Source organism: Cyclopterus lumpus, chromosome 17 (genome assembly GCF_009769545.1).
Source record: "Cyclopterus lumpus isolate fCycLum1 chromosome 17, fCycLum1.pri, whole genome shotgun sequence".
NCBI classification, from domain to species: Eukaryota; Metazoa; Chordata; class Actinopteri; order Perciformes; family Cyclopteridae; genus Cyclopterus; species Cyclopterus lumpus.
Genome location: NC_046982.1, coordinates 11928111 through 11951380, shown reverse-complemented (window position 1 = coordinate 11951380; position 23270 = coordinate 11928111). Strand labels below are relative to the sequence as shown.

The following is a 23270-nucleotide window of genomic DNA, read 5'->3' as shown; positions in this document are numbered from 1 at the left end:
TTATTGGGCCACCCGACCGTCAAATACCGACACATTGTCACGCCCCCTGACCGGAAGGCACCCTTTTGGAGAGCTAGCCAGCTTCACTCACTTTGCTCGTAGTAGCTAATGTCGCCTTTAGCCACTTTAGAGCAGAGATGAGGAGCAGACTGCACAGGTCTGGTAAACTTATTTCTAACTCCACAACCCCAGTTTATTTTTCATTTTCCATTTTCAGGATTGTAGTCTTCAGACCCGACCGGTGACGATACCGTTTATCAGATTAAACACACTTTGATCGGAGTTCCCCTTTAACAATCCTAAAGATACACAATACAATATCAGTCCAATGCCGATTGGAAAATATTATGTATTAATAGAAAAAAATGTAATGATTGTGGGATTGCTGGGTGAGTTATGTCAAACAAAGTAAATACTAGGAGTATGAATTATTACACTCATCACCTTCCGTACAATTTGGTAAATTGCATTTATGTAACGCCTCTTAGTCTTCCAATCACTCCAAGCGCTGCACAATACATGTCAACATTCTCACACACACACAGGGAGCTATTTGGAGTTCAGTAATGTTGCCGCCCCCAAGACGTTGTTTGCACTGTATTATTATTCAGTTATTCATTTTAGAGAAAAAGTTAAATAAAGGATTCAGTAGGCACAAAAAAAAACGCCTTTCCTTTGGAGCAGTCAAAGCATCAAACTGCTGCTGCTTTGTTTACAGGAATAATGTGTTTGTGTGTATTAAAACAATAAACTGATTGTTACAATTAGAGGATGTGCCGAGTGAACTGAAATAGAGAAACGCCTTATATTCAATTTAAATTCTGATGGGAGCACACAGCAGCATTTTAAACCTTACTTTCCATATCTTCAACATGAAAAAAACATTTTGCATTCAGTGAAACACTTTATATTTCAGGAGACTGCGAGGTGTTATTTGATTCTCTGCAATCACCATCGGACCAAGATGGACTCCAGAACTAAGGGAAGCCTGGAGAGCCTTATTTTCAGGACTTGGTGACAGTGTTTGGAAAAGTTGCTGCATGCAGATGTTGGGCTGCAGCTATTGATGATCTTGATCATTTTAAAATGACAGAAAATGGCCATCATAATTTCCCAGAGCAACGCCTTTAAATGTCTCGTCTTTTTCCAAAACCCGAAGATATTTACTTCACAATTGTGAAAGACTAAGGAAACATACACTATTCTTTGTAAACGTGTTATTCGCCTTCAGTCCTCACATGCGCTGCTTCCACTATTTGAGAGCCAATCGAATATGGTCTGAAAACTCAATAACCGTATCCAGTTAATCTCTGTTAATCAGCAGGTGCAATAATGCAGCACAGGATCACCATAGATACGCATCTTTATTGGGTTACATACAATGTTTTACAGGTAAGACTTAAATAAGTTGCAGTTTTGTACATTATCAGACGCGTACATTATCACAGACACCTTCAAATCTCCACACATCACATGGCTGAGAGGGCACGACACGCAGCACGACAGTCAAATCAAGTAACATCGAGGATCATTCCGGGTGCAGAAGGAAAGAAGGAAACCACACCGTTTGATTTTCAAGTCATTACACAAAAATCGCAAAGAACAATGTGCATACAGGACACACTCATCCACACAGTAATACACGCACATGGGCAGGAACCGTTCAGCTTCGGGCTGCCACGACCGGAGCTTGCGGCTGATCGCTGGACTGGAGTTGTCTTCCCAGGTACTCCCTGTGAAAGAAAGGGCAATACATTACACCGCAGCAATCCAAACCCACTTAATGCTGATTTAAAAGTATTTTCGTCCACCTGGTGGCATTCAGAACACCTTTAAAAAGGAAACGTTCGACATTTTGGAAAACACACGTATTGCCTTTTCTGCAGAGAGTAAGATGAGAAGATTGACATTGGCAACCAACTCTCTTAGCTTAGCATCACAACTGTAAGCAAGCTAGCATGGCTTTGTTCAAAGGTAACAATTTCCACATAGCAGCAACGCTCACTGTTGAACACAATATAACTTGTTTAAGTGGGACAAAAACAAGTTGTTTTTCTGGGGGGTTTTGTGCTAAACTAAGCACTATTTTCATCATCCATTAATCTGTTATTTTCTTGACTAATTGGTTTATATAATGATGTCATGCCTGTCACAATGAACCTGAGGCCTGAACCCAAAGATGTTCAGTGAGCTACATTACAATGAAAAGCAGCAAATCCTTTCACTTGAGAAGCTGGGAACAGAGAATGTTTGGGACATCAAAATAGTTGCTGCTTAGTTTGCTGCCAATTGACCAATGGATTAATTGAGTCAACTTTGTGTCAGAATTAGGGATGTGCGCCATTAGCCGACTAAACTTATTATTTTCTGAATCAACGAAGCGGGGGATCGCCAGCTAGTGGTGCCGTACCATGACAGACGGGTCTCTGTGCCAGACCTGGATCTCTGAAATATTGATTGCAGCGGCAATTAAAACACTATTTTGTTATTGAAAAATGTGATTAAGGATTCTTTTGGGGCAGATGTTTAACCTTATAGATTAAATTGCGCTCAATTTTGGCCGTATTCTGACTAGTTTTCTTACTTTTAGTCGACTAGTCTAAGTTTGAACTTCCTTTTAAAAGTCAGAGAAACAAGTCATCCCTCGTCAGACTATTTCTTGTGTGATTTTATTTTTTGTGATTTTATATCTCATGGTGCAGACGAAATGAATGACATATAACACCAGTGAGTGAGCTTCGGAGCTTCATATTGAACAGACAGACATGAAAGTGAAATCTGTTCCGTCCAACTGACAATTGAATGGAAGTAGGTTCCTGAATATCCTTTAATGTCATCATAAATGTGTATTAAAGAGACTCATCTTGAGAATGCGAGATTCTGACCCAGACATGGTGTAAATGTTGAAATATACTCCCAGTATTGTGACAGGTCACACTTCTCCTACAGGTTTCTTCTTGGCAGTGACATTTATGTGATATATGATATGATATCCTCACCTTACTGCCAACCGAAATATCAATTGTCTCTCACAAATCTACAAATAAAAAAAAAACCTGGTAAATCCATTAAGATGATGAAAAATATGTTCTTTAAATTATGCTTCTTAAAAACTAAAACCAGTGTTCATGATGAACATCATTGGATTACATTTTTCTGCAGAGCAACACATTGGTTGGATTTCTTTATCCGACTATTCATACTTATAAAAATGTATAAAAGGCTGTTGAGACACAGCACAATCATAGAGTCATAGAGATTTTACTTTTATGCATGTTTCCATTTTTGTCTCCGGTCAAAGCTTTAACATCTCCCGTTTCATCTGAATGTTGACCAGGAGGTAAACGGTGTTTCCAAAAGCCAACGGGCTGCATCTTCACGTGAGGGTTTCACTGATTATGACACTTGATCTGGAGAAAAGAACTTACTCGTGTGGGAAATTTCAGCTTTTTCAGGGGAAAAAAATCTATCAGTCATTCTTCTCAAGAGCAAAATATATTCACCATCAGCGGGCTCTTTTGTGCTGAACGCTATTGAAATAATCAGAGGCTTTCATCCTGAAGTTGCCTCATTGTAAGACAATTACTTTAAAGATTTCCGTCCTTTACAATACTGAGATTTTACTATTTCAGCAAATGTTTCATATTTATTTGTGAAGAAAGAGTCTTATTTATAGGATGTGAAAAAAAGAGAAGAACATTAGTGTAGTTATTTATCAGATTACTGTCCACCCCCCAATTTTAAGTTTATAAAAATTAACAAGTAGAGCACATTTTGCTAATTTATTAAAGAAGCAGCCACAGTACATTGTGTTGAGTAATAATTTCAGTAAAACAAGGACCTAAGGGAAGAATAACCTTTTAAAAGTCTCCTACAATGTCCTCAGTCCCTCTCTGGCTTTTTAATGGAGTACGAGTGAGCTTGAACAGTCATCTGGCCGTCCCCATTAGCCAGGCTAGTGAATGAAAAGACATCTAATAATATGCAATTTCCATTAAAAACACGGAGCTGTGTGTACACTGAGGACTGATGGACTTAAACCAGCAACAGCTATATTCCATCACAACTCAAAGTTCCACAAACACACAACTTTTAAAAGCAGAGTGAAAGGCAAAATACAAATAGAGTACTTTCTAAACCTCAAGTCACACATTCATCTGTGCTGTTGTCATGACAGCAGGGCTTTCAGGAAGTAGGGACGAGAAGATCTTCTCGTGGAAACAACAGCAAAGGCAACCCACTCAAAGTGACAGTGGCCTTGGTGAGCTGCTTTGAAAACATCTTCCGTTTGTGGGTGAATGAACTTGAATGTGAACTGTACTGTTTTGCATGTTTTAAGGTTAATGGGGAAACAACTGCAGATGAAATGTCCCTGTTTTTTAAAATCCCAGCTGGCTGAGCTCGACCGGGGTGTTTTTCATTAAAAAGGCATCAGAGGCACTGCTTTAATGACCTCTGAATTCATCAAATGTTTGACTAATTTTATATAACAGCGGGAACATGGAGGTGAGAGCGTATTTCCTTTCCAAAGAGATGCTCGACCTTGTTACATCATGTTTACTCCACTGATCCACCTTGGGTGGATCAGTGGAGTAAACATGATGTAACTTCTCCGCCGCTCCCCAATCAATATTATAATGCTGCCATCCACATGACATGACATGCATTGTAATACAGATGGGTTTCCACTAATGTGTTGATGGCAATGCAGAAGTATACGAGAAGCTCTGTATTGCCGTTAAAAGACATCTTCCATTTGTGGGTGAGTGACACCTCACCTTTTCCAAGATATAGGATATATTTTTTTAGCTTGAGTATTTTCCTCATTCTGCGGCAGCATTCAAACACTTCTGTTTTCATGCACATAATCCAAAGGGACAAAACTACTTTTGACACAAATCCCCAAAGTAGGTCCTGTCGATGTAAACAAACCGTCGGAGAAGCAGCCAGCGCAGAACAGAGGAAACTGTCACAAACAACAACACTCAAGTATTTACTTTCTCTCAGAGCCATTCCTTCATTTCAACACATCAATCATGGTGCTGCTGCGTCAGCGTGCCGGAAGAGCTGCGTGTCAACACACAAAGCTGAATTCATCAGAAGGTGAGGCGCAGGCGATTCAAGACTTATAAGGAGTAGAAGTGGAATAAAATACAAGACTAGATAAATGTCTTCAGATGTGATTTGTGTGCCTTGCTGGTGACATGCTGCTGCTTTCAGGGAGCTGAGATAAAGTGACGATGCATCCACATCAAATCAACTTTGTCTCCACTATAAAGGGAATGCTGTAGTTTTCACCTGTTTTCCACTCAAAACTACAATTCATCCATCCCATCCATCCATTATCACCCGCATATGCAAGTTTAATTCCTGCTTCAATTTAAATGAGATATTTTTATGCAGCACTCAGCTTTTTCTTCCATCCATTTATGCTAAATTTAATAACCATATTTCTATTATGTTACTCCTGTGTTGCAGTCTGGGATTCACAATATGGCCAAATACTGTATACATTTTCTAAAGCAGGTTTCAGACTCATGAAGATATCTCTGGGTTTTAGGCAAACTTCTAGAAAATTCCTATTCCTGCAATTAACCCTGCATTCGCCCTTTATCTCTTTCTGCAACACATATCAGATTGTTCTGCCCATTATAGATAAAAACAAAAAAGATCTATCTTACATTGGAAGTTGCAGTATTGGGGTTGAGGTGGGGAAAAAGGGTCTTGCTTTCGATTGTAGGTCTGACAACGGGAATCTGCTTTTCTTTCTTCAGTCACTGAAAACCTTTTTTGCTACAGTGGATAAACACGCTTCTGCCCACACTTCAGTGAACATACAGTTTACACAGAACATTAAGGTCACTTACATAGAAAAACAGCACTACACTATGATAATAAACACAATGCATCTATCCACAGTTACTCCGGGAGTAGAGTGTGTTTTAGATAGTGGCAGCAAAACAAACACATTTTCACGTTCTTGCTAGATGATCTTTAGTGTTTCCAAGCACACCAGTGGACAGAAAACACACACAGATAATGGGCAGGTTGGAAATGTGAGGAGTGGTCCCGAAACATTAAATCTGAAGTAATAAAGCATATAGAGTTTGTTATGGTGCTGGTCAGAGATACTTTTAAGGAAAATACTGATATCGAAATGTGAGACCGACACTGAAAAACTAACACATGTTTTCTTTTAAAATGAACATATGTTTTCTTTATCTGAAGTAATAAAGCATATAGAGTTTGTTATGGTGCTGGTCAGAGACTAGAAAACAAGATTTTGAAGGAAAATACTGATATCGAAATTTGAAAGTTGTTGCCTCATATTCAGTGCACAGAAATGAACATTTGTATGAATCTTCTCACTCAACTCTCAGCAAGAAAGCGAATGAGCATATTTCCCCCCCACAAACTATCCCGTTGAGACAAACAGCTCCCTCCAAGCATGAGCCCAGTTCAGAAACTATCGCAAATACAGAGGCAGTCTTTAAGCTGCAGCCACACTGACAAAGCTCTGCACACGCTTAACAACCATCAAGATGGACCAGCAAGCAACTGGTTGAAAACATCAAATCAAAACGGACTCAATACTCCACCTTGATGTGTAAAGAACACAACAGCAAAAAAATAAAAAAATAGATGCGTCTTCTATATTGTTCTATTTGCATTCTCAGTGAATAGCATTCAACAGTCAGTTATCTAGTTGGTACGTCATGACCTAAATAAAGCAACAAATATAGACTTTACCAGCTGAATACTGATGTAATAAACACATATTTGAGTATCTCAGGTCATCTTGAAAGGCCTTGATAGAATCCACCCACCACACAGGGGATTTCATTTATCTAGCTTGAGTAGTTTATTTACGGGCTGTGTGGACGTGTACAGGCACAGCTTAAGTTACATCTCTTTGAATCTCCTGCTGGCTTTGTTGGAGCAAATTATAGTTTTATTAATCTTATCAGTACACAGTCCCTTAGTCTTGCATAACTTCAACCTCAGCGGACGTCTAATCAGCCAAAATAAATGAAAAATACCTGCGAGGGTGTGCAGGGCCTTGAATCGTTAGTATGCACATGTAGGAGTTGTTATTGAATTTCAGAAAGCCTCGCTCAACTCAAACTTTAAGGGCTCGCTATAACAACATCTGAATGCATGACATCAATAAAGCTACAAATGTGTCCATACCAGTTGTGGACCATGAGCTTCTGCACAGCCAACAGGGCGTTGTAGCGGACGAGCTGGTCCTCGTGGTGCATATGATTCATCACCAGCTGTTTTCCACCCAGCTGCTCAATCACCCTGAAATAGGAGGAATGAGAGAAAACCTTTATCCAGAGAGATAACAGGGGTTATTTAATAAAAACATATTATCATGTTTGAGGTCATTCGGTGGTCCAGCACCAGGTAATTGAATCCAGCCTGACTGAAATGTTCTATGTATCTCATGAAGGATCACTGGCCTTATGAAATTATATAGTGCTTTGAAGAGGAAAGAAAACAGACATAATGCATGTTATAACACAGTAAATGGTGTGACCAGAGAAAAGAAAAGTATGCTAAAGGCCAGAAACAACGGTACGGTTACTTATCAACAAAAACTTACTATAGTGGGCTCAAATAATACATGTTAAGGCTAATGAGAGTAATATGGGAGACAAGAAAAACCCATTATTGATCCATCACACACTATCATGAGGATAACAAACATTGAAGGAAACCTAAACAATACATGCAGATGATAAAGGAGGTTTCAAGACAAGAACTAGAAGCCTCAGAGGATTTAAGAAGATGAAAGTGAAGCCCCCCCTAAACTTCAGCATCATCTGACAACAATCTCTCTCATCTCCTTGATGCTTTGAGGAGATACGGTGAGCTTCATGTGTGCAGACCATCACAACGGGGTGCAAAAGTTGGAAATTCTACACATAGTGGGTTTAAGCTTTGATATGAATTGGCTTTCACGGAAAAACGCCTTACCGTTTGCCTCGTGGGTAATGACGCACATACTCTCCAATATCGTGGGCTGCCACTGCAATGACTTGAGGATCATCAGACACCTCCAAGAGCCTTGTCAAGATCCTATTCAAGAAAGGGAGACAAAATAGGAAGCATTTGAATGGTGAGGTCACTCTGCAAAGCCCTCTGATGACAATTTGTAATTTGTGATTTTGGGCTATACAAAATAAATCAATCAATAGGCAGATTATATTTCTCAGATGCTGAATAAAGTAAACAGAATAGCTGAGATTTATTTAACTGACAAAGTGTTGGATGCAGAAATGGACTGATCTCTCTGAAAGCCAATGTTAATGTTACTTTAATACTGAGACACCCTCAAAAATCAAAACTCTAAAATCAAAATTCAAGAACATGAGGCTTCTGAATAAGTGAGACCTCTGGGTTCAAAGTTAGACAAAGCATTGCTGAAAGTGGGGGGAAAGGAGTGAATATAGAAAGAGGGTCAAATAAGCCGATCTGGTGCATCCAATCACAAAGGTTGCATTAAAAAGACAAATGTAACCACGGCCACAGAGAGGACAGTTATGAGACAATGAGATGATGAGTAGGTCAGGATGTTTACTGAATGTCAATAGCCCAAACAGTTTGTGACTAGAATATCAAAGAAGACACAAATTGATGTTTTGTGATCTTTAGAACACACCCACACACCCACACACACACACACACACACACACACAAAACAGTATAACCTAATTTGTATATGCAATTTAGAGAGGAACAAACATCACATTCCACTCATTATTATTCATGCCTTTTCTATTTTCTTTTTCTTTCCTCACACTGAAATTCCCAAAACATTCATACAATGATCGCCTGAGATACAGACGTCTCATTTTTGGTCATAATGGTGCAGCCCTGCATCTTAATGTATGACGAAGCATATTTTGCTTCCATTTCCATCCCACTACAATAAATGCTTCATCTTACTTGAGGAGCTCGTAGTTCTTCTCATTCAGGCGGACGGCGTTCTCACGCCAGAACTTCTCCGACTTGTGCACAGGACTCCATTCCAGGCGGCCGGACTTGAGTTCAGAGCTGTACTCATCAAATGAGCTGTTGATAAGATAGAACTTTTTTTTTTTTTTTCCTTCACCATGTTAAGTGGGGGTCACTTTTTATTCGTACCTCGGCAAAAATAGCAGATTGTTTTTCTAACCCATCTGTGGTGAAGAGCTGTGATGTGAGGTACAGCAACTGGTCTAGTGAAAACACTTACATTCAAAATAAACAGAGTCATATCTTAAAGATTTTTAAAAGAATAGCTTCATAAAGATCTACTAGATTCATGTACAGCACTAAAATATCCTTTTCTTTTAAATATTTGTTTCAAGCTTTTCATTTTACAGAACGATTTTGCAATCTGCTCTCCCCGAACAGAACTGCTCATGGCTGAAAAGAAATGGTCTGTTGTCCATGAAATGGAATCGACCGGGTACCTGAGATCCTGCACGCTCTCTCCCAGCTTTTCCAGAAGGAACTTAATGTCCTCACTGATGTCCTCATCGTCATACTTCTGCTGTTCGAGGTTCTCGAGTTGCTTCAGCACCTTGCACTGAATCATGGCCAAGGCGTACTCCTGAAGAGTCTCCCGCTCTGCTGACTTCTCCAGAAGATTCTGTCAACAAGAAAAACAGTGTGAGGAACAGATGTACATGTATTACTCCACTCAAAAGTGGGCAATTCATTTGAGATACGACAACATATGAAAGATTACACCTACTCATAGCCAGTGCTTGAAGTAGAAAAAAGTACTAGTCCTCACCACTGCAAATCAATCAATGAGCGAAGGAATACACTACTTGAGCAAGGAAATAATCAACATTATTCAATTATTTATTTATTTATTAATATATATATATATATATATATATATATATATATAATATAATATATATTATTTATTATTATTTATTGTGATCTACCCCAAATTTGGGGTAGATCACAATAAATAGAATTAAGAGACATGAAATAACACTTCAATCTAGCGCAAGATTTTCAATAAACAAGTACTCTCCCATAATCCATCCTAAACTTCACTATTAATAACATTATTCAAGTAATGAATTTCTTAAACCAGGACTCATTTCCAGGTGTTGTGAGAGGTGTGAAAGGGATGAATGCAGAGCTGCACTGCAAGAAGAACACAACGTGATGTTAAAGTATTGTAAAAGCTTTTTAAAAGCTGTGACAAAATATCTGGACAAAGAAGCCGTCTGCTGTAATGGAGAAAATGTTCTGGTAGTGACATTTTAGGGTGACTCAAAAGAAAAGTGGCTTCAGCAGAGGGACTGAGAGAAGAGGAAACAACCTAATATTTTGATTATTACCCCATTAACTGCAAATCATTTTTTTTGCAAAAACATCTCTCTAAAATGGAGCTAATTGGCAAAATCAAAGCAAATGATTAGAGCCTTTGAGCTAAAATATATTTTTGCTACAGCGTAATTGAATATGTTTTTCAACAAAACTTTTACTTCCAGAGTTAAGTTAAGGCAAACATCGCAAACATCACACACACACACACACACACACACACACACACACACACACACACACACACACACACACACACACACACACACACACACACACACACACACACACACACACACACACACACACACACACACACACACACACACACACACACACACACCCACACACACACACACACACACACACACACACACACACACACACACACACACACACACACACACACACACACACACACACACACACACACACACACACACACACACACACACACACACACACACACCACCCTTTGAGGACTCCCAGATGGACCGGTTAATTTAAGTGACATTGGTCCCATATGGTGAGCAGAATCATTTAGGGCATTTGGGAAAACAGCAACATGTAAAAACAATGTGAAATGATTTTGTAAAAGAAAAATATTTCCTATTACATCTAACAATCCCAATGTTCTCAAAATCTGCATCATTATCAGGAGAGCTAAGAGAGAAAAAAATGTCTTGTTGAGGAGCAGTGTTTTTGTAGCTCTCCTCACTCAACGTTTACCCTCGGGAAAAGCCACTGAACGTCAAGACGTTATATAGAGTCTCCCTTCACTGCCCGCCATGCTTTTAATTAGCTGTAATATAGTCCAACCAAACTACAAACTTCTCTCACCAATTAAAAACGGAGCCCGTTTCTTTTATGGTTGCATTCACAAAGGCTTGATGTGACAGCTCTGCTGGCGTGAGACGTGTGATGAACGAGCTTTGGGGAAAATTCAAAAGCAGGAACACATGTGGTCTTCTGAGGCAAATCCAACATGGTGCAAATATTCTCTAAAATTTGGTCTCAAAACAATTTCTTTCAGTAAACAAAAGACATGACAAAAGGTGGTCCATCAGGAACACAAATGCCCATTTACTATAGTTACAATGACACCGGAATACTGATTGACACGGGTTGACCAAGAAACACAAGCAACCTTAAATACCTTCTTTAAAGTTGGGTTTGAAAATCAGCTCGAACTTTCCTCCACTAGTGTATGAGCTCATGTTTCAACCATGTAATCAATGGCACTTTACCACACCATTGTGCTGGGAGCAAGGTCGCTGAGGCCGTCTGGTGTTGCAAAGAGCTAGAATATCACTCAGGCTTTTCATTTAAAAATTCACATTTCTTAAACAGTAATTCGTTGACTCGACAAGACTATTTTGTTTGATGGTCAATAGACGGTTTTAGTGCTGAAGTAGTGATAACGTCAGTGTTAGCTGGGGGCAAACAAGAATCACCTCACAGTAGCTACATCACCGACGTCATCTTGCTGTGTTGTGAATGCCAGAATCAAAAGGAGTACGCTCTAACTAAATTATGTTGCAGTCCAGCGAGTATTGCCAATCAAATCAGTCCAAGCCAACTATGGCTGAACACAATCAGACGAAAGGATTGGACTGAGACGATAATAAAAAAATGTGTGTTTTCAGGGCTCTAGGCTGCGACCAAAATGGCATCTGGGATCCGTTAATAGTGAGTATGCGAGTTAACATTTCTAGTAGTCAGATTATTGCGTGTGCATGATGATCATGGTCATTGGTGCCCCCCAACGGAGCCGAGACATCAGCCACCGTCTATTCCATCCCCGTCTCCAAAGTCATCTTGACAAGCGAGTGTCGAGTTGCAAGTGCACCCGGAGGGTCGAGCTTGTGACAACCCCGTGCTCGCAGAACTGCTTTTGTGCACTTGGAGCAGAAATGTTCCCTCCCGATGATGCTGCTTTTCCGTTCGCTCTGTGACACTAATTAAACACAATGAACATGTACAGATCGGTGCACAGTGCGTGATGTGCGTGATGGCAGAAAACTTAACTAAACGGTCCATTTATCGGTTATATTTATACTGCTATAGTTGGCTGCAATATAGATCATAGTTTTAATTTCATACTGTTGGGTGGTTTAATTTAATGTACAACAATGCATTGTATTAAATGTACACATAAACCGATGTAGTGAAGTAAAAAGTCCCACATTTCCCACTAAAATGTAGTCGAGTAGAAGGTAGCATCAACGTTTTTCTTCCACAAAAAAAACAATACTTAAGTAAATGTACCAAGTAACGTTGCATTAATAATCAATACCGTGCTATCCAAAAAAAGGGTCCAAATCATGTTCTGGTAGGACGATCTGGGAAAGTTGGAACAAGTCGAAAAATTAATCTGGCACCCTGGACACTTCATATCAGGTATGTAACGTATTGTCTGTTGGAGGTATAGATTTTGTGTCTGAGGGTTTGTCAATCCCACCTAATCAGAAATGGAACCAGGAGTCATTTTCACTCCAGAGATAAAAACATAGAGGGAGCTGTTGCAGTGTCTCTCCCTTTCTACAGTTGCCATTAGGTACAATGGCACTTGTAGAAAGGGAGAGGGAACTCAATCAGTGAGTTATGTAAATAAAGATTTTTCCTGAAGCCATTGTTAAAAGAACAAGCCAACAAAACCTAAACAACGTGATCAGGGATTTATTCTGCCACCACCTTCGTTCTGCACACCAACAAAACCTCATAATGTTTAAAAAGAATTGTCTATATGATGTTGCTAAGGTCGGTCAGGTGCAGCAGGCTGTTGACTAGACACATGCATTGTGTTATAGAAGAGCATTATTACTGTATGTAAAATAAGAGAGGAATGTTCATCTGCTTAAAATGCTTGAAGGGGACAAGTCATGAAAAGCGTACTCTTTCAGTGCATGTGCACATAGATTTGGGTATCTGAGCTGCCTAGATGAGACACAATGTGATTTAACGAGCCCTTCAGATTTGGCTCCCCTTCCTGTTACAGAGACTTATTAATAATATTAATATTAGAATATATGCTGCCCTTCATCTGAATATCTCCACCTCGTGCTTGATTGCTACATTTGCAAATGTGAAACACAATTGTCTTAAAAGCCAATTTAGAGCCGAATGAGCTTTTTCTGAAAAAAAAAAGGGACCGATTGTTTCAGACAAATAGTGAAGACAAGTCTATTCATACAGAAAATATGAGAATAATAATATGTTTTCTGAATATTAATGCAGTTAAACATCTTCTAGTAGAAACCCAAAATACATATGCAATTAGCATGATGTGTCCCTTCAATATTGGGAGCCAAGCAATCATTTCTATTTTCTTCCAGAACGCGATCTGAAGACCTTGAAGTTATCACGTTGATTTTCAATGTCATTCAGATGTTCCAGACCTGCGTTGGTGCCCCGTCAGACTCACTCAGTTCCTCTACTATAAAAGCACCACAGCATGTGAATGGGGCCTCTGCCGTTAATTTCATTTTGTCAGGGTAGAATATGGGGAATTCATAACCTGGCACAAACACAAACCAAGTCCAGAAATTAGCTCTTAAAAATAGTACATTAAATATTCAATGGCTGTTTTGAGCAATCACAGCAGGTAGATGAAAGGACAGCATAATCATACATTGTATTTATGTATATTTTATGGGCTTTGCTGGTTTATAGGTTGCCTCATCTGCTGTACAAGAGTTGTCACTTCAGTTTGATCTTGTTGAGATGGAGAATACAGCACCAATTTAAATGCAAATGATGTGCTGCATTGAAGAATGCATGCGGACTGTCCTATATCATTATAAAAGTGATTGCATGAAATTATGACCTGCAAACCTTTGCAACAATTTAAAAAAAACATTTGACATCTCCAAGTTTAGCCCAAAACAAGAAGGACTGTGAGACACTTAGTTTGTTAACTTTCATGACACCCCTTCATGTGACAGCTATTTCCATCAGTTGCTCTGACCGGCGCCTTTTTCTGACAAATGTGCACCTGGAAAACATGTGTGCTGGAAAACATTGTGTGTTACCATTTACCTAGTGTCTGCATAATTGCATATTTTACAGGGTTCATATGATGATTCCAATGATGTTTAATGCGTATTTCTTCAGTTTGATACCTTGGAAGATGCAATAGTAATGTAGCTAATGTAAATGTCACCTAATTTGTTGATGTGGTAAAATGATTCCTACAAATGTACAGGAAGAAAGGAGATACATCTTGCAGCCACCTTAGCCAAGACATGAGACAGAAATTCAGACAGTGAGGTCAACTCCAGTGAAAAGCGACATTTTAGAAATACTGAGTCTGAGTGAATAATTCTCCACATACCCTGAAGGCAGCTAGAATGATTCGAGTGACCTTCTCCTTGACAGACTCCTGGAGGATGTCGGACAGGGCTGGCACTACGTTGTAGCGTCTCAACTGCTCACAGAGCTGAGGACTGAAGGCCAGGAGCCAAACACAGAAGACCATCTGGTACTGGAGCTGGAAGCCACACTTGTTGCTCAGCACTGCCGTGATGCTAAAACAGAAAACCCAATATTAAATTCATAAACAATTTTTTTTTTTTAAACTGCAAGAGCTGGGAAAAGAACATTCACTACAGCTACCATATGTTTACTAATAGGTTGGCATTCAAAGCTGTGTGCCTGCATCCATTATCCCTGATTATTGCTGAAAATAACGGAAGAGTAGCTAAAAATACAGAGTACTAATGACGACAGCTACACAGCGATTAATGCGTTTGAGAAATAGCTAGTAAGTGCAAAGATGTGACGCTCATCAAAATTAAGCAGTACAGCTGGTTTTACAATGCTGTATCAAGAAAGAGACAAGTGAAAGATGTTGGGATTTAGCCTTTTGCACTGTTCTTTTTAATTCACTACAACCTACTCCCCTTACAAATGTAGCTGAACAATGTACTGCATCCATGTCACAGGCGAGTATGTGGTATGAACCTATGGATTTACAGCTCAGATTTTCTTTGAGCTATGCTTAAGTTCAGCTTGGGTGGAATACAAATAGTTCTAGTTGTAGGTACGGTTTTCATCTACATCAACTATGTGACAAATATCCACAAATCTGAATGAAACTGTGGCCTTTGAAGCTTAAAGGTCACAAAGGGTTAATATGTGTCACACATCAAAGCCGAAGAGCTCTCTTACAAAGAGTTTAATTAGCTTCCGCCAGGATGGACATTTACCTCTTTGGAAATGGCACTAACAGGTCCATGAGTTCTTTTATTCCAGCAGTAATTGGCTTTTAAAAGAAAATGTAACCTGGCCTGTTACTAGCTATGGATATGAGAGGGTGGTCCTCTAGTTTCTGGCTTCTTCTTCTTGCCACTTTCTCAAGAAATGAGTTTGGCGATAAAGGATAATGACAAAAGTGGTGTTAATGTTAACCTCTGTACTATTTTTGTATTTATTATGTTTTTTGCTCATTGCTGTACTTCATTCTAAATTGCCGGCTGTCTGTAAGCAAAGTTGCCGCCCCCCCCCTAATTTCCCACGGTCGTCTTTTTACCATCTTTAAAAAAAAAATTCTCGACTGTGAAACTCTCAAGGGAACCCCGTTTTAAAGAGTTATCACTCACCAGTTGACTCCATCAGCCTCCACCCAGGCAAACCTGTACTCATTCACTCTCAGCATCAGCTGAAGGCACCCAGCCACACACTGGACGTACTGGGAGCTCTGCAAAGAAAAGAAGCAAACATTTACTCAAACAGAAGCATGAGTCTTAGCTGTGTAATCAGGAAAACAAACACATGTTAGAAGGTCAAGTACAATTAGTGCAGTAGTTGACAAGCAGAGACAGCACATGGAAGAAGGCCAGTCCAAAACTTGCATTACCGCCACCAATCAAACCTGAGGCATTGCACATGCAGTCTATAGTATTAAACATCAACACATGCTAGATCACAGACTCAACAGTACAATACACAGAAATAGCAGGGAAAAGTGCCCCATCACACCTGAGCAGAATAATATAAATTTGAGATTAGAGTGGTGGAAGCTGAGGGGAGGAAATAGATCACATTAATCTGTTAATCAACAGAGGTTGAAGAAAAGCAAAGAAGTCCGGCAGGAAGACAATACAGCAGTGAAGACAGACGAGTGAAGGTTACCTGGCTGAAAATGCAGAGGAAAAGATGACTTTCAATTGTTAGATAGCACCCATGTCAATAGATTTCTGAGCACGCTTCTCAGAATGATAGCGCTATGCTTGACAAAATGAGTGATATATAATGGTAGGGTGCTGCTGCTGTGCAAATGCTATTCCAATTTACCCTTGTTATCCTAATGTAGAGGAAAAGCTGTTTGTCATGCACTTTGAGCATTGAGGAGAAGTGGCGTACTTGCATGCAACTTCTACAGTTAAAACCAATCAGTGGCAGCAAACACCATGCTGTCTAAATGGAGAATCCCTCTAAATCTGCTCTGATAGTCTCAGGACTCCAACAGTCTGCAATTATTCATGAAAAACTGGAATGCAAGAAGAGGGTGGGAGAGATAAAGAGCGTAAAGAAAGGATATGAAAGTCCAGTGACACCTGAAAGATGCCAGATTGCAAAAGCCCTGCCATGTTTGTTTGTTCTTTTTTTTTGAAGCGCCAGATTGACCAAGGACGCACTTCACTCATACTCACTTCACTGGGGGAAATTGTTACTGCTCCTGTGCTTGTTTCTGGACCTGTACCATGTAGGTTCTAATGAGAGATAAACAAGACAAACAGGTGCACAATTGTTCACAATCCATCGCTTTATGCTATGTTACAGTGGCACTGGACTGCACAGTATGAGCTGTAACGCTTCACCACAAGGGAAATTTAGTGAGAGTGGATGATGCTCACTGGCTGTTGAGGAAAACATCATTTCAAGAAGCGGTTATAGTTTAAGAACATATTTTGCAAATACACGTAAAACAAAAGAGAGAATGACAAACACATGTTTTTTTGGAAGAGCTGACTATATCTGAAGTGAAGAACACCTCTGGATGTTTTAGAAATATTGGTGTGCAATGCAGAAGCACAACGGAAACTGTGAATCAATATTCAGGTGTTTCATCAGCCCACTCTTTGGTGCATACAGCTGCCAAGGCAAAGCCAGTCCCTACAGTGCAGCTTTCATCAGACGGTCTCAAGGTCTGACACGCGAATAATCAATACGAATCTCAATACGAATAAATGTAAATTTGAGCCCTAAAATATAATATAATTAAGGGAATCACTAATTTGAATGTTTAGATAAAATATTTAACTCTTTGGAAGAAAAGTGAATAAATTCAACTTTATTAAAAAAGAATAAACCAATGTCTCTTGAAACTTGACAGCTAAGAAATGAATAACCCATGCCAGGACAAATTTAATTAATTATTTAATTTCAAAACACAACTGTGTACACAGACCCATAATTTGATTCATGCTGCCAAGAGAATAAGTGAATTAGACCTTTCAAACAGCACAATGATCATAAAGAACTGTTCATTTTCAAATGAACATAAACTCCACATCTAGAAGAATTAAAATGCATTATTTATCTTGAAAACGAATATATTTGAAAAGGTTCGTTGTTACTCACATAAATCAGACAGAAAATTCAATTGTATAGTAAAAAAAAAAAAAGCACTAAAATTACAAAATGTGTACCAGGTCACATGACAACATTGTCGTCTCTGATCCAAATGCAGTTTGACGTGCTTGAAATCAATGACAAAAGCCAATGAAACCACCTCAGTAATCTTGATATTTAGAAAGACTTTTATACATCACAAGATAATTTAGCAACACTATGCAAATGTACATACCTGTGAGCTAAGTTGGCTTTTGATCCAGTTAAAGTAGTAGTTCAGATCACTTCCCTCCATCAGATCGCGGCCCCAAGCAGCCAGCTTAGCGATGATCCTCGCCGCCTAATAAAAGGGAGGAGGACATATTACATTAATATTGTTGTCCATGGAAATCTTTCAACAGTAGAAATGTACAGCCATAATAAACTGAAAAATCACAGTATAGCATTTCGTACTTCTGACTAAAATGTCAATCATATAAACATGCAATTTACTGTACGTATATTTTCACAGCAAAAAGAATATTGTCAAAATTCTTTTTGCTGTGAAAATATACGTACAGTAAATTGCATTTTCACACAACAATAATGAAACAAATACATGTTGCTGTTTTGTTTTAGTATTAAGAGCAAAAAAAAAAGAAATGCTGCAACTTCTTCTCATTTGTAGTACTGGCTATGGGATCATGTCTTCTATGACGCATTAGATTTGCCTGGGTTCAGACCTTTGAATTCACCAACTCCACACAACTGACTGATTTGTCTGGCATCGTGACATGAAACAGCAGTTTCTTGTTAAAAAGCTATTGGGGGACTTATGATGAGCCAATAGACACCAGGTGCGGGACGAACGCCATTGTCAAGCTGTTGTGAAGCTTTGTCAATCTGTGCACGTCTTCTCAATATCGGCCAACATTGTAGTTTTTTTTTTTTTTTTTACTTTGCTCTGCTCCACTCTCAAAACCAGTGGCTTGAAATGCTGTTAGATTCAGGCGGATACCTGGGTTTCAAGTGGAAGCAATGTGAGACTGAAGATGGAAACAAGAGTTGACAATTCTGTCTTATAGCAGGCAATCATTGAGCATAAGATCTTTCATTTCAATTCCAGGTAGAGGGAGAAATAAAGAGAAGAGAATAGGATGAAGGATGGGCACAAGCACTTCAATCTAAATTATATTGTTCTAAAACCCTACCAAAATACTGACAATAAAAGAAAACATGAGCTACAACCTCATCCAAGTGCAAAAATGCCTGAAGCCACATCAACGATCTCATGAACAAGTGCTTCCTGTGCCCTGTGATGAGATGGTAACAAATTCTGTATATAATTTCCTTCTTGCCAGGAGAGGATGTGTTGAAATATCGAGGCTATAATTTATAAACAAGTGTCAGCATGACAGTTGGATTAAGTTCAAGTGCTGTGTTGCAGACTTGGGGTCCCATTATGCCCATCTGGCTGTTTTTTATAATAAAGCTGTGGGTGCCCTATTTCAGTACTCAGTTTTTCATTAGGTGGTCATCTATTATCTGAAAAGGGTGGTAGGAAGAAATCATTAAATGAATTGCCTGCTTTCAAGGGAAAGGGAGAAGGTTGCTTTGTGAGGAATTATTGAGGCCTTCCTTTGATTAGAAGCAGTCACATCTGTGAAAAAAGTATGTCTGTGGAATCCACCATCTTGTCTCTGAACATATGATTTCTGATATTCTATATTATTATTATTCTAGTGAAATTTTTGCTTTGTGATATGACTCTGAAAAACACTTGCATGTAGTATTAAAAACTCTTCACTAACCATGTGGACAGTAAAAAGGTCCTGACGGTTCAGCATTGGAAGGAAGTAGGACCAAGCGGTGTTCTTCGTCTTTTTGGCATAGTCGAAGAAGATGCTGACCCGCTGATGGTTCTCCTGAGACACAGATACATTGGGATTGTAGATGAGGTATTACAGATTGTTCAAACTTATTGTGTGCACAACTGAAGCAACTGATTGACTGCATGGAATACAATCCTTCTGTCCATTTTCTTTTATCTCAATGAATTATAAAAAAAGATTATATTATGGAATCGATTAAAAAATATGTCATGATGTAAAATCAGTGTTGACAGAGTGCATGTGATATCTTCATCATTAAACAGATGCAATCACTCATAGGGATGTCAGTCTGTGTACCTGCAGAGTATCATCAATCAGAGTCAGGATGTACTGGACTGTTTGCTCCTTGGAGATGTGGGCCATCAGGCTCAAGAAGGTCTTTGCACACTAAGTAAACACAAACATAAATACAAAGTCAGAAGGCCACAACAGCAACCATATACCTATTCACTCTATGCTTTTATTCTACCAGCTCAACTCTGGCCATCAAAATGCTTATATTACAACAATAGCACAGTAGCAGAATAATGCAAGAATATGCATTGGGGTGGGTATGTTACAGGTAGAAAATAAAGCATTAATCAGGAAGTCTGAAGTAAAGTTGTTTGAAAATCCAAGACACTGTATGAGGTTTAAAGTCTTTTGAGGTAGAACTGTACAACTCTGAAACTTTGACAGGAGAGCAACACATATTGTCGTGTCTCAATACTTACATGTAAATAAGCACAATGCCAAAGGGTAAACACTTATTCCACTTGGTATTAATATTTTAAAAAACACATAAACGCTAGCTCGGAGTCCAAAAGCAAAATATTATGGAAGACGCCTGTGTTTACTTTTGCTGCTGCTGCATATTTAACTTCTTTGTGCAACCGGTCTGCTTAAATTGTAAGGTTGTGAACAAAAGGTTTGAAACCAACTGTAAAGAAATCTAAAGTAATACCTGATGTCCTTCATTGGTAAGTATGACCTTTTTCTCCTCAGAGTTTGCCACCTCAAATTTCTTGATGAATTCACAGTCCTCTGCAGAGATCATCTGGCTCCTGCAAGATAAATCCATTAAGCCACTGACATTTTAGCACAATGCTACTACAATTTGCAATTACGCATACTACTGTACATTCTTAACTTTGAACAACAAGGCCAACAGTTGGTTGACCGATAAAGTTAGTTACCTATGCTAATTCATTATTAATCATGAGGAATTCACCATCGGAGCAAGATATACAACATACATATATACCAATGACCCTCTCACTGCAGGAATTTGGCTTGTCACTATAATGCTACTTCTTATTGCAAGAGCAGCTGGCACAAGAATGGCAATTAACTAGAACATGTGGTATTTACAGGTTAAGGCAAAACACATTGTGGATGTTCCATAGAGGAAGACAGTTTTAGTAAAACATGCAAGAATATCCAAACTAAATGAAACAAGGAATCAAGCCGTCAGATGATTTCTAGAAATGATAATGTGAGTCACGAGTGCGATCTGCAGTCTAAACGAGGAAGTAGTACCCAAGACAGTGAATCACAACACAGGAACTAATTCAGAGCTGCTTTAAGATTGACATAATGTACTTGGTCTTCCAATATTACACCGATGTATTCAAAAGGATTGATGTAATGAGAGCTTAGCTTGTCTAAGAACAGTTTGTTGACTTTGTATGTTCTTACATATATCTTACAAGTACATTTCCTGGAGCAGAAGAGGAATACAAGTAAATGAGGTGACCACATCTTTCAATTTAAATTAGTCAAGTACAACACCACCACTATGACCTCAATATGAAACACAATGTATACATTTTCTTGAAGTTAAATGAATGGAACAGCGGTTTGTGTTGAATTGCATCAGGACAGGTGTACCTCATCAAGTGTATATTCACATGATGTACTGTTGCAATGTGTACTCACTGCAGGTAGGACTGCCAGTTGACCTGATTGGCCCGCACCTCAGCTGCCTTTGCAGCAATGATGTTGGTGGGAACTGCTGCGTCCACAGCCCCGCGGATATCCATCATGTAGTTAATATATCCACTACAGTATATATGTATGGAGGAAATTCCAACTCTACCTGGATGCAATCACCAGAAAAAATCATCAGCACAGTCACTATATATCAGTGGCAATGTTACTGCTGGCCTGGTTGTGTGCGGTAGCTGAAAATTGTAAATTAGATTATACACATTAACCTTTTATTGTATAAAATACAACACCGGATGCTGATCATCAAATACAGATGGTATAACAGTAACGTTAAACTAGTTTGGTTAGTTAGCTGGCTGTTACACCGCTGTAACTCAGGAGTAAAGCGATTACACAAGAATATTTGAGCTAAAATAATATGCCATTTAAACCGTGAAAATGTCGACGTATATCAGAAATGTTAACCTTACGTTTTATCTTTACAGTTCAGCTGGCGTCAATTGACGTTAGCTAGCGAGCTAACAAGCTGTCATTCAGGCCAGCAGCTGAAGCTAAACCCCCGTTCCCGTTAGTTTAGCTAACTAGGTCATAGACAACTAGCTAGCTTAACCCAATGTCACGACATGGAGGGCCTTTCCGACATAAACTAAATTAAGGCCCATAGTCCAATACAATACATACATTTAAAATTGCCAACATATGACGTGAACGAAGACACATAACGCTAGGTAACGCAGTAACGTTAGGCATTAAGCTAGCAGCTAACCTAAGCTAGCTGCGCTAACATCCATTCTGCCACCGCGTGAAACTATGACAACCGTTTGCCAGTTAACGTCATTAACACGCGCACTCTCAGTATCCCACACATCTAATAAATATGATTTATTTTGTATTTTTCTGATACCTAATAACGGAGAAACATCTAGGTTGAGTTACTCACCCGTTTCCTTGTGCGAACACCTGACGACTACAACACCGCGTCACGCTCTATCATGTGACAGTCACATGCGTCTCTGAGCAGGAGGGCAGGAGTGGAGTTAGGTTTTAACGTTTAATTAAGAGCAGAAATAAGTGACAAATACAAGCCGATGGAGTTCCCTGAATGACAAGCATCTATGCAATATATGGATTACCGACAAACCATAGAAGATATAAACAAGTATCGATCAAAACTAGAAATTGCTGTATATTTCAATTTTCTTTTTGAAAAGCATCACAGATATCAATCACGAAGTGTCAAATACAGTTAGTGCAGTCAAAAGTGCAATAGATGTCTCTGAAGTGCAGTATAGAAGTATAAAGTAGCAGAAAATGGATAGTAACTAAACATGTTTATTTGTACCTTCCACCTCTGCATTTTATGGGTGTTTTTATGAAGATTGTTTAAATGGTTAGTTTGTCTTTAAGGATTCTACTACTACTACTACTAATAATAATAATAATAATAATAATAATAATAATGATATACATTCATTGTATTTTTACTTAAATTATTGTATTAACAGTGCTTCAAAATCCATTTGGGCTATAAGCGGGACTATCGCTAAATTTGGA

At 38.9% G+C, this 23270-nt stretch overlaps 1 protein-coding gene across 4 annotated transcripts; it reads right to left on the bottom strand.

The window, feature by feature from the left end:
• Window positions 1-1345: 1345 nt before the first annotated feature.
• On the bottom strand, window positions 1346-22779 carry atp6v1h (ATPase H+ transporting V1 subunit H). 4 transcript variants are annotated; one of them, XM_034554920.1, is made up of 14 exons: window positions 22657-22738; window positions 21705-21864; window positions 20731-20830; window positions 20085-20174; window positions 19707-19820; window positions 18152-18256; window positions 16995-17054; window positions 15942-16039; window positions 14675-14867; window positions 9465-9643; window positions 8956-9081; window positions 7984-8085; window positions 7192-7305; window positions 1346-1733 (listed from the first exon to the last, which is right to left on the bottom strand). In XM_034554920.1, the coding sequence occupies exons 2-14, from the start codon at window positions 21809-21811 to the stop codon at window positions 1664-1666; spliced, it is 1458 nt and encodes a 485-aa protein (XP_034410811.1). In that variant the 5' UTR covers window positions 21812-21864; window positions 22657-22738; the 3' UTR covers window positions 1346-1663. The 4 variants fall into 4 exon arrangements, with proteins under 4 accessions (XP_034410811.1, XP_034410812.1, XP_034410813.1 ...); XM_034554921.1 differs by having other exon boundaries at window positions 21705-21860; window positions 22657-22721; XM_034554922.1 differs by lacking the exon at window positions 22657-22738 and adding an exon at window positions 22621-22641.
• Window positions 22780-23270: the final 491 nt, after the last annotated feature.